At 36.5% G+C, this 21,033-nt stretch overlaps 3 protein-coding genes across 4 annotated transcripts in view; 1 reads left to right on the top strand and 2 right to left on the bottom strand.

The window, feature by feature from the left end:
- The window catches only part of LOC124544196 (phosphatidylinositol 4-phosphate 3-kinase C2 domain-containing subunit alpha), a 30,213-nt gene extending 17,419 nt beyond the window's left edge, over window positions 1-12,794 (top strand). For both annotated transcript variants that reach the window (XM_047122656.1, XM_047122657.1), the window contains exons 22-33: window positions 275-432; window positions 1,189-1,276; window positions 1,361-1,490; window positions 1,843-1,998; window positions 2,232-2,382; window positions 2,835-2,991; window positions 3,641-3,774; window positions 5,276-5,383; window positions 6,037-6,237; window positions 10,087-10,280; window positions 11,144-11,289; window positions 12,194-12,794. In XM_047122656.1, coding sequence (XP_046978612.1) covers window positions 275-432; window positions 1,189-1,276; window positions 1,361-1,490; window positions 1,843-1,998; window positions 2,232-2,382; window positions 2,835-2,991; window positions 3,641-3,774; window positions 5,276-5,383; window positions 6,037-6,237; window positions 10,087-10,280; window positions 11,144-11,289; window positions 12,194-12,457 — 1,887 coding nt within the window. In that variant the 3' untranslated portion in view covers window positions 12,458-12,794. The remainder of the gene's footprint in view (window positions 1-274; window positions 433-1,188; window positions 1,277-1,360; window positions 1,491-1,842; window positions 1,999-2,231; window positions 2,383-2,834; window positions 2,992-3,640; window positions 3,775-5,275; window positions 5,384-6,036; window positions 6,238-10,086; window positions 10,281-11,143; window positions 11,290-12,193) is intronic.
- On the bottom strand, window positions 6,516-7,858 carry LOC124544199 (putative uncharacterized protein DDB_G0285869). Its single transcript, XM_047122659.1, has 2 exons — window positions 7,634-7,858; window positions 6,516-7,393 (listed from the first exon to the last, which is right to left on the bottom strand). The coding sequence occupies exons 1-2, from the start codon at window positions 7,767-7,769 to the stop codon at window positions 6,651-6,653; spliced, it is 879 nt and encodes a 292-aa protein (XP_046978615.1). The 5' UTR covers window positions 7,770-7,858; the 3' UTR covers window positions 6,516-6,650.
- A 2,150-nt stretch (window positions 12,795-14,944) lies between the features above and the next one.
- Window positions 14,945-18,773, bottom strand: LOC124544391 (phospholipase A1-like). The gene is made up of 6 exons (XM_047122920.1): window positions 18,595-18,773; window positions 18,134-18,309; window positions 17,251-17,381; window positions 16,313-16,494; window positions 15,807-15,959; window positions 14,945-15,319 (listed from the first exon to the last, which is right to left on the bottom strand). Exons 1-6 carry the CDS (start codon window positions 18,680-18,682, stop codon window positions 14,970-14,972), a joined length of 1,080 nt encoding a protein of 359 aa, XP_046978876.1. The 5' UTR covers window positions 18,683-18,773; the 3' UTR covers window positions 14,945-14,969.
- Between the last annotated feature and the right edge of the window lie 2,260 nt (window positions 18,774-21,033).

The raw sequence follows: 21,033 nt of genomic DNA, 5'->3' as shown, positions 1-21,033 counted from the left end.
AACTGTTTTATTAATTATTTTTATTAATTAATTATGGTAATTCGCGAACTAATTTCGTCGAATTGTTGCGTCTGCAAACGCACACTGAGACGGGCCGCATCGCAACGCATAACATCGCCGCAAAAATACGCCTGGCTAGTGATGCGCCAATGCGTTGCGATGCGGCCCGTTGCGGCCAGCCTGGTGTGCGATAGCCCATACAAAATGTATGAAACAGATTCAGGAGAATTTTTGTTATATATGTGCGCCTATCTTAAGAGTGTGCGTGTGGCAGACGGTGTCGGAGGTGGCGCTGTCGGTGAAGGGCGCGAAGGAGGCGCTGCGGGCGCGCGCGCTGCTGGCGGGCGGCGAGCGCCTGGCCGCGCTGCTGCGCCGCACGCCCGCCGCGCTGCCCTTCGCGCTGCACCGCTACGTGCACGACGTCGACGTCAAGTGAGACACGCACCCCCCCCCCCCCCTCCACACCGCACCGCCCGCACATCACATCCAGTTACAGTTACAAGTGAGACACGCCCCCCCCCACACCGCACCGCCCGCACACCGCACCGCACCGCACGCACATCACATCCAGTTACATTAATAGTGAGCACCCACCACCCTGCACCCCCCCCCACACCGCAGCGCACCGCACATCACATCCAGTTACATTAATAGTGAGCACCCACCACCCTGCACGCACCCCCCCCCACACCGCACCGCCCGCACATCACATCCAGTTACATTAATAGTGAGCACCCACCACCCTGCACGCACCCCCCCCCCCCCACACCGCAGCGCACCGCACATCACATCCAGTTACATTAATAGTGAGCACCCACCACCCTGCACGCACCCCCCCCCCACACCGCAGCGCACCGCACATCACATCCAGTTACATTAATGATAGTGTCACCGTGACAGTGTATCATTCCTTACGGGATCGTTTATTTTATAGATGAACTAATTGAGTAATTTTGGCCTTGCTGGTTAAATTTGAATGTGAAGACAATTCAAGGCTGATTTATTGATTTTCTTTTGTTTTTGTTATTATTTCTGGTTCGATGTAAAATTTTGGTTGAAATAGCAAAAATTTATCCATAATAAATCTAAATATGGTTTAAATAAAATGTTATATTTTGGCAGGAAAGTAAGTAAGTGTTAGAAAAAATGTATATAAAGAGTGAAAAAAATAATTGTAAAACTTCACAGGTCCTGTTCATATTTTTCATCAAATACGCTTCCCTTGAAGATCAACTTCATCGGTGATGACACTGCTGTTGTACCGGCTATGTTTAAAGTAAGATACTTTATATAATACTAAAGACGAGTATGACATGACATGGTATTTTATATGTAATTTATTTAATGATTTTTTTTACAGGTCGGTGATGACCTTCGGCAAGATTCGTTAGTCCTTCAAGTCATCAAAGTCATGGACACCCTTTGGTTAAAAGCGGGCTTAGATTTACGAATGGTCACATTCCAGGCTTTACCGACAAGCAGTAAAAGAGGTAAAATTTTTAGTTCTATAAGAATACTAGTGTTCTGTTATCTGTTATGTTTCCAATACTGGGTTTTCCATCCTATATCATTCCATTTAAGAAATAATATAATGTATACTATACACTACTTCAAAAGGGCTATACACATACACATTCTTCACGAAAAATAAATTTTTGATTACTTTGTTTAAGCTCGTCTGGGTGACATTATATTCCATGGTTAATGATACATTTTTTTTTCTAAAAAAAAAATTAAAATATTTTAATCATCCTTATATTATAATACTTGCAATTAATGGTTGTAATTTACTGAAACCTTTTGTAGCAAAAAATATTCTAAAGGTAATTTTTTTTTTTTCAGGAATGATTGAAATTGTGTCAGAGGCCGAAACTCTTAGAGCTATCCAGACAGAGTGGGGTCTGACGGGCTCATTCAAAGACAAACCCATTGCGGAGTGGCTCGCCAAGCACAATCCCTCAGAGCTGGAGTACCAAAGAGCCAGGGACAACTTTACAGGTTTCAATTGTTACTTTGTTGATTTCCCTTTCAATTTTTACTTTAGGATATGCTGAATAAATGATTGAGGCTCTGTGCAAGCCCCTTAGTGGGTACCACCGATCACCAATCATCCCATATTAATCTACTTAGAGATAATATTCTGGTCTCTATCCTTTTTTTATGGGGGGTATGGGGTGGTACATTAATCTTTATCGACGCACAGTCAAGACTCATCAGTGTGATGATTTCAGCATCGTGCGCGGGCTACAGCGTAGCGACGTACCTGCTGGGCATATGCGACAGACACAACGACAACATCATGCTGAAGACCTCCGGGCATCTTTTCCACATCGACTTTGGAAAGTTCCTCGGTGACGCGCAGATGTTTGGCAACTTTAAGAGGTATATTTTGTTTTTCGTTCATTTTCATATTAATCAATACTACCTTTCAATAATTTTAATAAATAATTAAATATGCGACAAATAATCAATAGCCCTTGCTGGTAGGCCTTTGTGCTAGCCCGTCTGGGTAGGTACCACCCACTCATCAGTTATTCTACCGTCAAATAACAGTACTCAGTATTGTTGTGTTACGGTCTGAAGGGTGAGTGAACCAGTGTAACTACAGGCACAAGGGACATAAAATCTTAGTTCCCAAGGTTGGTGGCACATTGACGATGTAAGAAATGGTTATTATTTCTTACAGCGTCATTGTCTATGGGCGATGGTGACCACTTACCATCAGGTGGCCCATATGCTCGTCCGCCAACCTATACCATAAAAAATAAAAAATAAATCATTTAATGATTTAACAACGAGTTTCCTGTAGCTCTAATTAAGTGTTTTATTTAAAGGGATCGAGCTCCTTTCGTGCTCACAAACGACATGGTGTACGTGATAAACGGCGGCGAACGGCCGACGCAGCGCTTCCAGCATTTCGTGGAGCTGTGCTGCATGGCCTTCAACATCGTCCGGGCGCACCACGACCACTTGTTGGACCTGTTCGCCCTGGTGAGAGCGTAAGGCCGAGGGGGGTGGGGTTAAGAGGCGTAGGGCCGAGGGGGGGGGGGGTTAAGTGGCGTAGGTACCCTTTTTGATAACTACTGACGGTAAGCTGAGATGGCCCAGTGGTTAGAACGCGTGCATCTTAACCGATGATTGCGGGTTCAAACCCAGGCAAGCACCACTATATATATGTGCTTAATTGTGTTTATAATTCATCTCATGCTCGGCGGTGAAGGAAAACATCGTGAGGAAACCTGCATGTGTCTAATTTCATCGAAATTCTGCCACATGTGCATTCCACCAACCCGCATTGGAACAGCGTGCTGGAATACGTTCCAAACCCTCTCCTTAATGGAAGAGGAGGACTTATCTCAGCAGTGGGAAATTTACAGGCTGTTACTTTACTTTTTACTGCAGTAATGCTTAAGAGGAAATTTTGTCATGCAAACATTTCACTGCTATCTGTACTGAAGTTCTTTCAGTAAAGATAGCAGTGAAATGTTCGTATGCCTTTCGCATTTGTATGATATATGTATGTGTATCTTTTTCTAGATGAGAATATCGTAAACAACGTCGGAACGAATCGAATCGAATTATTCTGTGTTTTTTTACTTTACCGACGGTACGTGCTGACTGTGCGGTGCGTTGCTCGCAGATGGCGATGTCGGGCGTGCCGGGCGTGTCGAGCGCGGCGGCGGGCTACGTGCGCGGCGCGCTGCTGCCGGCCGCCAGCAACGCGGAGGCGGCCGCCGCCTTCGCGCGCCTCATACACTCCTCGCTCAAGAGCAAGTGCGTATAATCGTCTGTTCGCGTTAAGAATGCAGTGAGTTGTCATTGTTTACCGGCCTGACTCCGCCCCCTTTGACCAATCAAATCTTTTCAAATTACAAATTCAAGTTCACATTTAATTAATTATTAACTGATATTTTTATTTTTATAATTTAAATTTTGTTTATTTATATATTTATATTTAATTGATTCAAGCTGTACACGTAATAATTAATGTAACCTATTGCTACTAGATGGCGTTATGTCAAAATATGTAAATTTCTACATCGCGATGGCAAGATTCGCAAAGGATTGTATATAGTGTTAAGAATTTTGTTGATTAAACAACCCGATTCGATTTTTTATTTTAATGCGTATGTTTTAAATTCATTATACTTAGTCGTTAAAACAAATATAATTTGTTGGAATATTAACACAAATATGCATACACCTTCACCCTGTTGTTAAAAAACATTTGATTGGTCAGGGGGCGGAGTGAAGCCGGTAAACAATGACAACTCACTGCATTCTTAACGCGAACAAACTATAGTATGACACAAAGTAGATGTAGCATCGGAAAATGCAATGGAATGAAAATAAACCCGATTACTGCCGATTTACACAACCAATAGAAATAGCTCCCCCTATCGCGCCATTCGACGCTATTCGTCGCTATAGATTCACGCGTCAGAGAAAGCAAGTGTATGTAAATCGACGCGTCAAATTGACGAATATATGAGGTCATATGATATTACAAGTTATTACGTTTGTGTAAAGATCATATTCGCATGAGAAATAAATATTGATAATTTGGGATAGCGTACTCAATTCGGATGTGATCGGTTTTACGAATTTTGCCGATGCGACATCTAAGTTGTGTCGTACTATACATCTATACCCACCATTGCTTACGTATCAGAGGCACAAAAAATTCAATATACTTTGTTTCATAATTTTTTTGAAAAAAAAAAACCTTCTAAATAATATCTCTTAAATAAATACTTAAGAGACAACATCACATACATTACTCTGATCCCAATGTAAGTAGCTGAAGCACTTGTGTTATGGAAATCAGAAGTAACGACGGTACCACAAACACCCAGACCCAAGACAACATAGAAAAGTATTGGCAATCTACATCAACTCGGCCGGGAATCGAACCCGGGACCTCAGAGTGGCGTACCCATGAAAACCGGTGTACACACCACTCGACCATGGAGGTTGTCAATCTCTTATGTGGTAATTTTAGGTTGTGTGTTTCTTTTCTGCAATTATGTAGATTCAAAAGACTTGGAAAAAATAGTGTCCCCTTTATTGGGGCGTTGGAGCGATGTAAGTTCAGCGGTATATGGGGGTGGCCCACTACTTCTGCTTATGGAACTTTCAAGCGTGTTAGTCGAATACGTTGCTGGTACTTGCGGTTGCGATGGCACTGGAGGGGGTACTGGTGGATTGGGGGGTACCGGGGGATTAGGGGGTACTGGAATTTGTGATTGAGGGGCGGATTTTGAAATGGTTGCAGATTTACACCAATAAACTTCTTCCTGCACAATCTGGCGCAGCTGAGAGCTAGCGGTGACCAGAGTAACAACACATCGGAACTGTTGTCGTTCATGCCCCGAACTTATACGTGAGTTAATCAATGGGTTGGATTTTACGACAGTAAAATAAAAATAGAATATTTATTATTTAAATAAAAATCTAAATCCTAGATGAGATTGCAATAGGCTATTTGACTGGTTTTTAAAATCCATTTTATATTATTTAGTAGAGGTTAAGGAACCCAGTAAAAGTAGATTTTTTTTTATTTCTAGTACATATTTGCCGAAAAATATCATATTAAAAATTCCATATTTAAATAACGCGCGAAAACGCTACTTGGAAAATATGGCGCTGCAATGGGGTCGGTGACGTCACTTTGCTGTATTTTCATCTGTTGTACATATAGTAGAAAAGCAAGGTTTACAAGAAAGTGACTTCATCTTAAGCCCGGCCAAACAGAAGCGTTTTGTGTCACGTGACAAACGTTTGAAAGAATGCATTTTTATTTATTGATTTATGAATAAATTAAGTATTATTTTCAAGTTTCGTTAGTAAATAACCATTTTTAAACTCATAATATACACTGATTACAATAATTCACAACTTATTTTTTGCACTGTCAAATAGCCTATTAACGAAAGAAAATAGGCAAACCGCACACATTGAACATAACGAAGTGTAACAATATATCATATTAAAAATCATTAAAAAAATATATGTATTACTAACATATATCAACAGAATGACTCAAGAGGGTCGGCTCGTGAGAGTCGAGTGCCTCAGCTACGAGAAGCGCTACGATCCCGAAAAGCACTACGTGTACGCGCTACGAGTGTTCCGTCAGGGGCAGGCCACGCCCTCCGTGCTCTACCGCTCCTACAAACACTTTACCGAGTTGTACCAGAAGATATGCTTGCATTTTCCTTTAGCGAAGGTTCATAGGTAAGAATTACCCATACTACATTTATATGTGATTGTAGCATCATTATGTGGCAGCCTCAATAAAGTATATTTGCATAAACTTTCATGATAAAATACATAGAACGAAGACAAGGTGATTGGGAAAACTTAGATAGGAAATATCTATTAATATATCTTTAAAATGCACATTATCTCGTGCTATATTAGTATAAAGATAAGTTGAGTGCCCAATAAATAAAAAATCTGCTTAACAAAAATATAAATTACTCAGATTTATTTTAATAACTTACATAAGCGAAACATTACTTTCTATATGTTTTTATATCGACTATCTTATCGTTAACATGTATGTATACACGCGTATGTATTTGAATTGAATTAACTAATCGACAACGGTGTATAGTACGATAAAACTTGAACACTAAAATATCAACCTAGGCGTCGCTATTGTCTTGAGGGTTCTTTGAAGTGCCAGCGTTGTAGTGTAAGTCTAAATGCGTTTGCTTGGGCATACTTTTGCCGACGCCTGTCGGTCGGTTTAACTGCTGCCGGTGCTGAGATATCATGTCCCAGCTGCCTGAATCCTGCACTGACTTGGAAAAATTAGTGTCCCCTTTATTGGGGCGTTGGAGCGATGTAAGTTCAGCGGTATATGGGGGCGGCCCACTACTTCTGCTTATGGAACTTTCAAGCGTGTTAGTCGAATACGTTGCTGGTACTTGCGGTTGCGATGGCACTGGAGGGGGTACTGGTGGATTGGGGGGTACTGGAGGATTAGGGGGTACTGGAATTTGTGATTGAGGGGCGGACCGCTTTTTTCCTTTACTCTTTTGCTGCGCTGCTCTCGCTTTTTGTTCTTGTTTTTCTCGTTCTTTTCGCAATTTTTCCATTTTCTGTTGTTCCTTGGCAGCTAATTTGTCCCGTTTCTTCTGTTCGGCCAGGCGACGCTTCTCTAGCTTTTGTTGTTCTTTTATTTGACTTTTTGTTAGTTGAATGTTGTTATTACTCGTTTGAGGTATGTCTGATGAACTGTTCCTTACGTTCGCTGATACATTAGGAGGTCTTACGAGGTCGCTCGTGCTTTTGGAAGGTTTTATCGCCGGACCTGATTGCGACTGTGGTAATTTGACCATAGATGGTGTGATCCGTTTCGGAGGTTCTGGATTTGTGAAATTCTCTGAAAATCAAAACGTAAATCTCACTTCATATTTAGCGATAGCTAAAATAAAAAACAACATACATAACTGTTGTTTTTTATTTTTTTTTCTTCAGCATGCTTTACACATTATCGATTATGTTTATCTTTTATCTTATAATATTTGCTTATTTATAATCCTCTATGATAACGGGTCTCCGAATCGAAATTCTTAAGAATTAATATGACGTAATGTTATTGTAATGTAGATGTAGGACATACCGATGACTTCATCTTTATTGCTTCTGTATGCGCCGTTGAGTGACACGCCGGGAGATGTGTCATATTGGTAATCGACGCCGCTTCCCTTTCCGGTGGAGAAGTTGAGTGAAGCTCTGAATCCACGAAATCTTAGCATTGTTATTGTTCATGTAATGGCAAAGGATAATGCGATCGTTCCGACGTAGTTTACAATATTCTCATCTAGAAAAAGATACACATACATATATCATACAAATGCGAAAGGCAGACAAACATTTCACTGCTATCTGTACTGAAAGAACTTCAGTACAGATAGCAGTGAAATGTTTGCATGAGAAAATTTCCTCTTAAGCATTACTGCAGTAAATAGTAAAGTAACAGCCTGTAAATTTCCCACTGCTGGGATAAGGCCTCCTCTTCCATTGAGTAGAGGGTTTGGAACTTATTCCACCACGCTGTTCCAATGCGGGTTGGTGGAATGCACATGTGGCAGAATTTCTATGAAATTAGACACATGCAGGTTTCCTCGCGATGTTTTCCTTCACCGCCGAGCACGAGATGAATTATAAACACAAATAAAGCACATATATATATAGTGGTGCTTGCCTGGGTTTGAACCCGCAATGGTCGGTTAAAATGCACGCGTTCTAACCACTGGGCCATCTCAGCTCCTGCTGCATTATTGTATACGATCTTATATAATAGTTGCAATCAAATTCGTATTGAAATGGTTAATCGCATCGGAGCTTTGATAAAAACAAAATGTAATAATAATTCATTGTAATATTAATTATGGTGTATTATTATTATATTTATATATAAAGGAATATATTAAGTAGTACTTTTCAAAATATTTACTTACCTGTTAAAACAATGGCTTCCTATACATAAATAATAATCGCAGAGATTAATACTACTCACTGTTGTTTAAATCTCTCATAATCGCCATTACGATGTTAACATAGTTTTGTTTACCACTGCCGCTCTAAAACTGAATCAATACTTGTTTCGAATGAGATTAGATAATAACTATCATTGCAATGAATAATGTAGTAATCTTATCAGTGGAGATTTTAACTAATCGTGTTGTATGGAATTTTCAGTGACATTATTTGTATATTATACCTAATTTACAGCTATCTTATAGTCGTGCACCGCAAATATAGTAGTTATAATTGCAAATATAGTAGATATAATAGTGGTAATAAAGTAGGAGAGGTCATATCAATTACGTTATCATCAATTTTCAAGCACTCTAATCGATTTATATATAGGCAAGTCCCAATAGAAATATATTACAACAACAACAACAGCCTGTAAATTCCCACTGCTGGGCTAAAGGCCTCCTCTCCATTTGAGAAGAAGGTTTGGAACATATTCCACCACGCTGTTCCAATGCGGGTTGGTGGAATACACATGTGGCAGAATTTCTATGAAATTTGTCACATGCTGGTTTCTTCACGATGTTTTCCTTCACCGCTGAGCACGAGATGAATTATAAAGACAAATTAAGCACATGAAACAGCGGTGCTTGCCTGGATTTGAACCCGCAATCATCGGTTAAGATGCACGCGTTCTAACCACTGGGCCATCTCGACTAGAAATATATTGATTATAAAAAAATATAATTACTTCAGTTTAGGGTTGTGATATATTGTAGGTAGACTCTAATAAACATAGCCAAAATAAATTCCTTTTTAATTGACCGACAAATCATGTAAAAAAATTTAAAAGTAGCTACTTTAATCATACTGTATTAGTTCGAAATATTAAAGATTTTCTCAGCATATTGGTTGGGCAGTAAGGATTTAGAAAAGATAATACAAAAAGAAACACTTTGAGATTCACGTTTTTAATTTTTTTATTTTTTTTATTTATAGTATAAACTCGCTCATAAATTTTATGAGATAATCTGTGATTATATTTTTGTGTAGTAAAATATTTTTACATTCCAAGCAAATTCGTCATACACGTTTTCAGTTATCTTTTCCAAATAAATGTATTAATATTAATCATAAACAACAAAATACTTTAATCAATTCCTGGTATTCTACTATTATTACAAGAAAATTATAACAATGATACGTCTGACGTATTTCGCGCCGACTCCCACCAAAAAGATAATAAATTTAAAAAATCAAAAATCAAAATCAAAATATACTTTATTAATGGGCTTTTACAAGCACTTTTGAATCGTCATTTAACAATTAAGTGAAGCTACCACCGGTTCGGAAAATAGATTCTACCGAGAAGAACCGGCAAGAAACTCAGTAGTTACTCTTTTTCAACATTTAAAAATAATACTGTCATGTTAGTTAATACAATTATTTAAATTAATATATCCTGCCTGGAAGTCAACAGGTATTAATTCTACGCTTTTTTATCATCTACAAAATCTTGTATCGAAGCCATCTGACAGCTTAACGTATGGCGTTCAGAAAGTCACACTAATTCTCCTTATAATTTTATTTCAGTTTACCGTCGGGTTTACACGTAGGCAGATCGAACACGAGACAAGTTGCCGAGCGGAGATTCAGCGATGTCCAAGCTTTCCTGACATCTCTGTTCAGCCTGGCGGATGAAATAGCACATTCGGATCTAGTTTATACATTCTTCCATCCGCTACTGAGGGACCAGCAGGATGTAGAACCGCAGAGACTAAAGAAAGGTAATCGTATCTTAAGTATTCATTTTGAAAAAGTCAGCAAGTATAAAGTCAAATTAGATATTTTTTGGTTTCGTGGTCATGAAATTTTCTCACCACGAAAACGTCTTAAGTACATTCGATTAGCTTTACATCGTATATCATATGTATCACGTTTTATGTCTTCTGCTTTTGGACATTTTTTTTATGGTATAGGTTGGCGGACGAGCATATAGGCCACCTGATGGTAAGTGGTCACCATCACCCATAGACAATGACGCTGTAAGAAATATTAACTATTCCTTACGTCGTCAATGTGCCACCAACCGTGGGAACTAAGATGATATGTCCCTTGTGCCTGTAGTTACACTGGCTCACTCACCCTTCAAACCGGAACACAATAATACTGCGTACTGTTATTTGGCGGTAGAATAACTGATGAGTGGGTGGTACCTACCCAGACGGGCTTGCACAAAGCCCTACCACCAAGTGACATATATATTGTTGTAACCTATATTAATATTATAAATGTGAAAGCAACTCAGTCTGTCTGTCGCTCTTTCACGAGCAAACCGCTGAACCGAATTTGATGATGGAATTTGGTATGAAGCAAACTTGAATTCCATGAAAGGACATAGGCTACTTTTTTGCCTAACACATGACAAGCAACAGTCTTAAATGTGAATGAAGCCGCGGGCGATTAATAGCTTGTTTACATATGTTTCCACCAACCCGTATTTTCCACCAACCCTCATTGGAACAGCGTGGTGGAATATTATGTCCCAAGCCTACTCCTCAAAGGCTTTTAGCCCTTCCCTTTTAGCCCAGCAGTGGGAATTTATAGGCTGTTGTTGTTGTTGTTGTTGTTATGTTTGTGTACCGTTCAGGCGAGTCCGTGGAGGCTGAGAACAGCGGCTCGGGCTCGCTGAAGCTGTCGGTGCAGTACGCGGGCGGCGTGCTGTCCGTGCTCATCCTGCACGCGCAGTCGCTGGCAGCCTCCTCGCAGGGCCTGCCGCCCAACCCCTACGTCAAGGTAACACGACCCTTCTGACCATATTCAGTACAAGTGCCTTAATGGCCGATCTGCTGATGTTTAGTATAAAATATAAAACGCCAAAATGTACTTTAATATAATAATGTAAAAAAGGCACGGGCATTTGCGAGCCTGTGGATGTAGTACGTTAAATAAAAAAAAAAAACGTAATGGCCGTACTTTCTTTTTTTTTTAGTTTGAGGAGGTGTATAGAGATTTGGATTCCTATCTCCATCCATTCATCATAAATCTGATTTAAATATAAATAAATTAATATGAGACAACATCACATACATTACTCTGATCCCAATGTAAGTAGCTGAAGCACATGTGTTATTACGTCAAGGTATCACGACCCTTCTAACCATATTCAGTACTGGTAACGTAACGGCCGCACTTTTATTTTTTGTTTGAGGAGGTGTATAGAGATTTGGATTCCTATCTCCATCCATCCATCATAAATCTGATTTAAATATAAATAAATTAATATGAGACAACATCACATACATTACTCTGATCCCAATGTAAGTAGCTGAAGCACATGTGTTATGGAAATCAGAAGTAACGACGGTACCACAAACACCCAGACCCAAGACAACGTAGAAAACTAATGGTAATCTACATCGACTCGGCCGGGAATCGAACCCGGGACCTCAGAGTGGCGTACCCATGAAAACCGGTGTACACACCACTCGACAATGGAGGTCGTCAAATTTGTCTGATTGTAGAGATTTTTTGTCGTCTGATTTGTAGAGATTTTTATTTTACGGTGCGACTCAATTACGACCGATGGACTATTTATTTGTAACTGAATACAGTGTTAAAAATTATTTCCATAAGTGGTTGATTTCCAAAACAGTTACACCGTTTAATAGTTTAATAGAATATATTTATGGTGTCCCAGGTATACCTAGTACCAGATCCAACCAAAGAGACGAAACGCAAGACGCGCGTGTTGAAACGTAACTCGCACCCGTCCTTCATGGAGATGCTGGAGTACCGCTTGCCCCTGGACGTCGTCAAGAACAGAAGCCTGCAGGCGACCGTCTGGCACTACGACTCCTTGCAGGAGAACCAGTTCCTGGGTGGAGTCGTCATCCCCCTGGGCTCGTTGCCACTGAAGCAGGAGACGGTGGCGTGGTATCCGCTGGAGTACATACCGCGGTAGCTGCTGCCATGTGGAGAACAGACTTGCCGATGTGACTCCCAGACTGTGCGTGCGATGATATAGAATGATGCGTATCGATTTAGACAATTTTTTGGTACCTCCTCACTGAAATCCAGACATGCTACTTTTTAGCTTGGATAAATTATACTCTAACGCTTCACGAAATATTTCGTTAATGATAACACATATAAAATTATAAATTTTTCGATTTTTTTTTTAAAATAAATATGTAATCCTAAATGATATTGGCAGCATTTAATAACTAGGAAATAAAAACTGGCATTTCAATAATAATCATTAAATGTCTTTCATAACCTTGAAAGTAATGGCGACAAAAGTGAAGGATATAAACGAATAAATGGTTCTCAAGTGAGATGTAGTTCTAATGAGAATGCCAAACGGATGCATTTGTTTCGTTTTGTATCGGGAGCTATGCGGTAAACTATTGTGATTGCAATTATAGTACGACACAACTTAGATGTCGCATCGGCAAAATTCGTAAAACCGATCACAACCGAATTGAGTACGCTATCCCAAATTATCAATATTTATTTCTCATGTAAATATGATTTTTACACAAACGTAATAACTTGTAACATCATATGACCTTAATATATTCGTCAATTTGACACGTCGATTTACATGCATTTGCTTTCTCGCGTGAATCTATAGCGACGAATAGCGTCGAATGGCGCGATAGGGAGCTATTTCTATTGATCGTGTAAATCAGCAGTAATCGGTTTTATTTTCATTTCATTGCTACATCTAAATTGTGTCATTCTATACGTATAATACAGATGTAGACTGTCAAGTATCAGTTGGCGTTCCTGTGGCAGCACATGCTACACCTTTGTTTTGCCACTTTTTTGTTTATTTTACCAATATCTCCCTAGAAAATAATTCTCTACGTCTCATTTTTAATAGATTTTGGGTAAGTTTTCTTAATAAGGGTAAATAAAACAAATAAGATATTAAATGAAGAAAAAAAATTAGTACATGTTTTTGCCACACGCCAACTTACACTTGACGCGCTATATTACTCAATGTCACAATAGATATTATATTGGTCACGTGACTTAATAACTGTAAACCTCCATATGATAACAGTATTTTCTTAGTTTTTTGATGTGTATCTAAATCTCTTGTTATATTTTATTTACTCTGTTTAACGCAGGCCGTTTATTAGTTGTCTTGTATCAACGGTTGATTTGTTTGACTGCCTGGATTGAGATTATAAACTTTGATTTTGTAAGTTTAATGCACTTGGAAGGTATTGGGAAAATTTTGGCATACGATTATTTATGCCTTAGTTTGGGGCGATGGAAATTGTATAAGTCCGTATATCTCAAACAGCCGTGCAGATTACTGCTCTTAATGAATAATGGTTTTAAAAAACAATGTAACATTTATTAGAAATATTTCTTTCAGCTGTAGTAAATGGAGAATATTATAAATATTAGTGTGTCTTGTCTTGTATGCGTCGTTCCTATATTGTAATTAATTTCGGTTTATTGTTATAAACGGCCTCCAAAGCACAACGTAATAATTTAATTTACATATCACTTTCGAAAATTAATCGGCTCTTTAACTCACATTCCAAAAAGGTTTTATATTTTTGTATGACGTTTTTATAACTCGTAATAATAATCTGTGGTGCTTTATATTTCGCTGCTTTAGATTATTTTATTTAATCTGTGTTTATTTGAAGATTGTCTTTGGAAATTTGTACGATGTTTATCCTGAGATCTGAAATGGATGCATTGTATTTTTTATCAATGTATTTCTATAATATATCTATATTTTACAAAACTAGATTGCGTTTGCTGTGTTATTTAAATGAATATTATTATTTATAAAAAATAAAGCTATTTATAAAGTTTTAAATATGTTCTGTAATCGGTATTAATTTTGTATGAAATCATAATTACGTAAAAAAAGTATTTTACTTCACAGCTTTTTATATACGTTTTAGCGTTGGCATACAATAACCTCAGGCTTCCAGTATTTGCTCAAATTTATTGAATGAGCATTCGTTTTGCGATAGAATTAATGTTTGTAGCTCCTGTATATAACGTTTAGATAGATTTTATACGAAACGTCGTGAAATCTTGTCCTACCGGGAACATAATAAACTATATGTTGTATATTATTTGTATTGAAGTTTAATAAATATCTGCGATGTATTCTTTCTTTTGTTTGATTTGCGTCATACCTTTTTGTAGTCTTGATCATAAAAATAATTATTTGTTTGTGGTAGTTGCTGTGTACGCTGAAAGGGTGTAGGTAGAAAAATTTGCTTCAAAAATAACAAATTCAAGCCTATACTAGAATATGGAAATATTAATGATATTAACATATTACGTTCAGTAACTGCAACTTTTTAACCTATTTTTAATTCGATTTTCGTTTTTTTTTTTTTTTTAATACAAAGTAACCCAGTTATGCTCTTTTCAGAAATGATAAATAAGGTTAAAATATACAAATTAGTAAACTTAACAAAACAATAATTTATTTATATAACCATGTCCTCATCTGGCGCAATTCTTAATAAATAATTATTGACATCGTATCGCCTTTTACTTAACCCCTTCTCGCCCATGTAGAAGGGCAGTGTATCCAGAGTAGGCAGGTAGTAAATGCCGGGCCGGCTGAAGTTAGTCTTCGGTCCAAGGACATTGGTCTCCGTATGCCGTATGTGGTAGCAGTGTCCGTGTCTCACGAGCGCTACGGAGTCACAACGAACGCCTATAAATTGTTCCGTTTCGTAATTTGCGATCGCCCAGTAGACAGCGGCTCGCACGTGACTGCAGAGTTGGAAGCACGGTACGAGATAATCTCGTATCGTTGCTGGCTGAAATTCACCTGAAAATAGAATACTTTATATAAAAACTAGCAACCCAGCCTGGCATGAGTGCAGTGCTGATACCAAATATACTACAGTTTTTTTCTTGTTTCTTTACTTTATTGTCTATGTATTTTATACAAATAACTTCGTTTCGTATGACTCTATTAAAAAATCTCATCAAAATTCGTAGAGTAATTCTAAAGATCTAAGCGACTTTGTTTAATACTATGTAATGATAGTTGAATATGAATTATTTCAGCAATGATATGCTGATAAGATGGTTAAAATAATCACTTCCATTAATTTCGGACTGTTTTCTTATTAGAACAGCGACTTGCTGTCATTGATAAGGGTAGCGAATACCAACCCAAATAATTTCCAATTAAATGTTTTTGAGATCTACACGATCGAAGCTTCCGATAGTATAAATTGAAAAAAGTCACTTTATTTTCTATAATGCTATGTCTAAAGTTTGTAAAATATATTTTTTTAAATAAAGCCTACCTCCGTTGACATAAAAATCGACATGAGCGACAGCCTCAGCTAATCCGAATCCATCAATGTTAGTATGTACAGCGTCGACCTTATGCGCTGCATCCGAGTTAAATCGCTCAGAGCGTGGTAGTGAGCGGAAACAAGGGCCTGCTGGGTCCAGACCTGCGACATATTATAAAAAAATATCATGCTTTTAAATTTTAATAATAATAATATACTCAATATACATTTAATAAAATTTTATGTGCATTGGGTACTCATACTCAATTCAACTCGTATACATTCTTACGTTTATTACAAGGTTGAAAATGAAATCTGAAAAATGTAGCTTTTTTCTTTTGTAGCAAAATAAAATATTTTCATATAATTATGATTATTCACAATTTCAAATATTTAATCATGTTCAGTAATTTAATGACGATAATTCTTCTATATATAAAGTTCTTGTTTTAAAATAACTGGTGAAATTATTGAGAAAAAAAAAACGATTTATACTCGTAATAAGAAAGACTTACCAGTAAGCCGCGCTGGTTTCCAATTTGTCAATTCATGATATCTAGTCGCTGCATATGATGCGATGTGGGCACCCAAACTCCCTCCTAGTAGTTCAAGTTTATTTGGATGCAAACCTCTTCGCGTTAATTCAGCAATGAATTCTCCTAACAGGAAGCCTAAGGGTTTCGTAAGGCGTGCTGCGCTGTCGAAAAGATAAGATGAAACATTATTAAAAATAATTACCAAGTAATTATTATTTATTAATAGTCTATATTGTACACAGCTACGTTAAATATAGAAAGAAAACACAACAAAAATATTTATAAGAAAAGGCTGTAAGTACCGTTCGTTCTTTTTGTAGTTTTCGTGACGTAAAATTTTAGTAATCGAGTTATATACAATATATGAATATAAATGTGTATCAACGATTTATAAATATGGTGATGGTGATCAATTTCGGCTACGTTAGCCATTTCAGACTATATACGATGTAACTAGTAAAGAGGAGGCAGGAGATATTATATCACACAATGCTCTCCCTTTTTTATGTCATAGACAGCAAACGAGCAAAAGGCTCACAAGACACAAACAATAAATAATTCACCGGATCATTCCTCCTTCAAAGGAGATGGAAGAATAGAGAGAGAAGAGTGAACCAACATCTCAACTAAAATCCAAAGGATTGCGCAGATCGGAAAGTGATTTGTGACGCGCTGCAAAGTAAACACTCAACTTCCAAACTCCCTGCAGTGTTTGTACCTAATATTTTTACAGAAAAAATCACTTTCTAAAAACTAATTTTGAACTTGAACCCAGACCGGGAGATTAAGCTCTACTAAAATGGCTCAGATATCTGTTATTGTATAATTCTTTATAACTTGTTCATCATATTCAAATATTCATTTTATATGTTTAAAATAAAATACTTGTTTGTGTTAAAAAGTTTAATAATACATACATTGGGTAGCTCCGATGGAGTATTGGATAAATTTCCAAAATAATGACGTTTCGTCCTCGGTCGAGATAAGGAGTTGCCAATGCCCGCACGATCGGCGAAAACGACGCATCCAAATAGCCGCTTATGAATACCTGAACAGAATGATGGCTGCGTTTTAATCTATACTAAATTTATAAAGCGAAAGTAACTCTTTCCGTATGTTTGCCTGATTCTTTTTCACGGCCAAACCACTGAATAGTAGGTACTGGATTATAATCAGTATGAAGCAAGCTTAAATTCTAAGGAAGAACATAGACATAAGCTACTTTTTATACCTAACCACCAAAGGTGCGGTTGTCAACTACTTCTCATATCAAAGATTACATACGTAATTAAAAAAAACAATTCAAATAGGCTCTTACAAGCACTAATTGGATGGTAATTTTACACGTTTAAATTGAGTTGAAAGTTATGTATCTACATAATCTTATACTTAATTGAAGTCCTTAACCTAACCTAAGAATGTATTGCAACTGATCTTTGAATCAGCTTAAACAAAAATAATAAAATGTGAACAATTCGATATATTTTAAAGTGAACTCTTTTAATTTATAAGATAGAGCCGGTCTCTTTAGTCTATTGAAATAGAATACATATTGAATTTCCTGGTTCCGCTCAGTATATAATAGATTCCTATTATATACTTATTCACACTTAATTATTAAGACGTGGCTTTTAAATTGCAGTCTCACTACCCGAATTAAGCTGATTCAAAGTTCAGTTGTATCTGATCCATAGATAACAGGTAAAGTAATTGGTAAGTTCGTAGAACAATTCAATCAACATAATTATTCTAAGTAAGTTTTACTTCAAAGTAAACCAAATCAAATATAAAGTTTCATACCAATGTTTTTCTCTTTTTGAAGTCCAAGTGTTTCATCACACAGGATGCTCCTTCGTGGTTAAGCTTACAAGTTTCTTCATTGTTCCCGAGCCAGCCACTGCTAGGCCAGAGAACCACAGCTGTTAGTGAATCCTTCGTTTTCTCTGATAATGTTGTGTTTTTTGTCATTCCCGGACCTAATTTTATATAATATAATTTATTAAAACATTTTCTGTTATGATAATCTATTTTGAAAAAAATATCTTCAATGTAAACTGATATTTGTGGTTTTAAAATTCCCATAGTCTTATGTTTTTATTTAAAAAATATTCATTTCACTATCCGTTATTAATTACTAGAGTATGGTGGAATACGCCCAAACCACATTTCTCTCACGCTTTTTAATTAAACAATTAGATATTTTCAATTAGCATGTATTATATTTTATCATAATTATGTATTAGAATAAGATATGTACATACATTCTGCCATTAAACCTGCTGGAAATCCGGTGTCTCGCCTAGCAAGACTTAACGTGCACGTATATAATAAAAGAACAACTGATTTCATTTTAAAAAAATAATATAACAAAAAAAGTTGCAAATCGAGGTAAGCCGAGTGATCGTTACTAGAATACGCACCAAACTGAGTTGCTGATGAAGTTTCTTAAACTGAGAAGGTCGTGAACAATTTTCGTAAGGCTATGATAACTGCCTTCACACGCAACCTCAGGGGTTATAAGGTACTCATTTGGTGCAGTTGTTATTAATTATTCAATTTCACACGTGTGTTTGTGTAATTTCATATTCAAATAAAAACATCGTTATATAATTCTTGATTGTTATAGAAGAATCAGAAATTAGTGCGCAATTAAGTAGATTCGGTAACAAATTAAATTTCACCTAACATAGTGATTAACGATTAGTTCGCTCAATAAAATAATTGTGTAACTTTGAGTACCTTTTTTAATAGATAGATATTATAAATAAATGACGAGCGAGAAATATAATAAATTAAATACGTACTTAAAAAGTATAATAAGCACGCAAAGCGAAATTAAATTATAAATCACTTGTAATTAATTATTATTGTCCCTAGATTTATAAAAACAAACCTTACTTATTACTTAGGTAATATCAATTTCATTTGTATTATTATTATTATTTGATTTTCAAACAACAGAAGTGTATACAAAATACAAACTAAAAATTTCACTCGATATGTACTTACTACCACGTACTTATATGCAAAAACACAACTTGCTCAGATCATTCGTTTAGTGTAGAATGATTATATCTACTATTTTTGTAATACTTTTACTTTAGGCAAAGTAAAATCAAAACCTGCGTTGGTCAGGATATAAAAAATAACCAAAGCATTTAATGACAGTTATAATCTCGATAAGTATTCGATCATATCCAATGCAAAATTTTTGTACTTGGTAGTTTTAATAGAAGAGAATTGATACCTATTAAACATACAAACCTAAAAATAAAATGCGTATTTATTTTAATTTACAAATACGAATGTATTAATCTCATCTTGTAAAATAACTCAAAAAAACCGTTGGATATAAATACACATTATCTTTTAAAGCAATAGGTCAGTATGCCAAGAAATGTTCAAGATAGTAAAACAAGGCAATCTGCTTCAAGAATGAAGCTCGAAGACAGAATTTTAACGAAAACGTTGTTTTTTAGAGACTGCAATTTCAATTTGAAGGTTAAAATAAGTAAATTTATAAAATTTAAATGAATATATAGATTCATATAATAACATATATTTAAATGTTAAATAAAAATCGAAATGTAGAAAACTTGTCAAAATATTATACTAAAGTGGTATTTCAAATAAAATTAGGTTATTTATAAAATCGTATAATCATATTTTTTTTATTATTTTATGTTATAAGGGGCAAACCAGCAGGAGGCTCACCTGATGGAAAGGTGACCACCGCCTATGGACATTTGCAACATCGGGAGGCTTGCCGGTGCGTTGTCGGCCTTTAAGGGAGGATTTAATTTATTTTATAAAATTAAATTTTAATAATTAATTAATAAATAAAACAAAAAAAGCTATTTTTTAGTATTTAATTAATTAACTATGAAAACAGGAACTTGGTCATGAGATCCGTCCTTAATTTTCATACCTGAAACCGCTGCTCAGGCGAAACTTTCTTTTCGTATCTATGTATTTCTCTTATTACTTTACGTTGGCACTGAATTTGTATACACCGACTCTGAGTTAGTATTATTCGAGACTATTACATCCTTGGTGGTAGGGTTTTGTGTAAGCCTGACTGGGAAAGTACCACTCCTCATATGTTTTACCGACAATTAGATTGTACTGCTGTGTTCTGGTCTAAAAAAAACAAAATATGCCTACTTTATTCAACTAGGTTTTTAAAAGCACTTTTGAGTCGTCATTTAATAATTATATTGAGTGAAGCTAACACCTGTTCGGAATGTAATTTCTACCCAGAAGAACCGGCAAGAAACTAACGAGTGAAAGAATCAGTGAAACTGCTACAGACACAAGAGACATATTAGCTCCCAAAGTTAAGATGTCATGTTTGTTACGTAATTAATTGCTAAGTATTTCTTACGGCGCCAATATCAATGAGCGGTGGTGATCACTTACCATTACGTGGCCCATTCGCCTACATACATATATGATAAAAATACAATTTCGTGTAAGACTAAATCGTATGTATTTGTGTGTATCATGTGTGTGTATAAATAAGTAGGTATCTCTATGTTCTTGCCGATTATCCTACCCAATTTTTTTTAACAATAATACAGTGAATTAAAATTTGTAGGCATTTGATGACGTTATTAGACTCATTGAGAATCAAATGTATTTCGCAAAATTTAAAAACATACATATAACGTAGTTTTTTTTTTAAACCTAAGCAAGCACCA

This window comes from Vanessa cardui, chromosome 4 (assembly GCF_905220365.1).
Source record: "Vanessa cardui chromosome 4, ilVanCard2.1, whole genome shotgun sequence".
Lineage (NCBI taxonomy): Eukaryota > Metazoa > Arthropoda > Insecta > Lepidoptera > Nymphalidae > Vanessa > Vanessa cardui.
Note: the sequence above shows the minus strand (reverse complement) of the source record. Positions and strands in the feature narration are given on the sequence as shown.

Coding starts and splice junctions, on each gene's coding strand:
- LOC124544199 (XM_047122659.1), bottom strand. CDS start 7,769: ATGCTAAGATTTCGTGGATTCAGAGCTTCACTCAACTTCTCCACCGGA. Junction 7,394..7,633: donor CAATAAAGATGAAGTCATCG/GTATGTCCTACA, acceptor TTTGATTTTCAG/AGAATTTCACAAATCCAGAA.
- LOC124544391 (XM_047122920.1), bottom strand. CDS start 18,682: ATGAAATCAGTTGTTCTTTTATTATATACGTGCACGTTAAGTCTTGCT. Junction 15,960..16,312: donor GAAACCAGCGCGGCTTACTG/GTAAGTCTTTCT, acceptor AATATGTCGCAG/GTCTGGACCCAGCAGGCCCT. Junction 15,320..15,806: donor CGATTTTTATGTCAACGGAG/GTAGGCTTTATT, acceptor TTCTATTTTCAG/GTGAATTTCAGCCAGCAACG.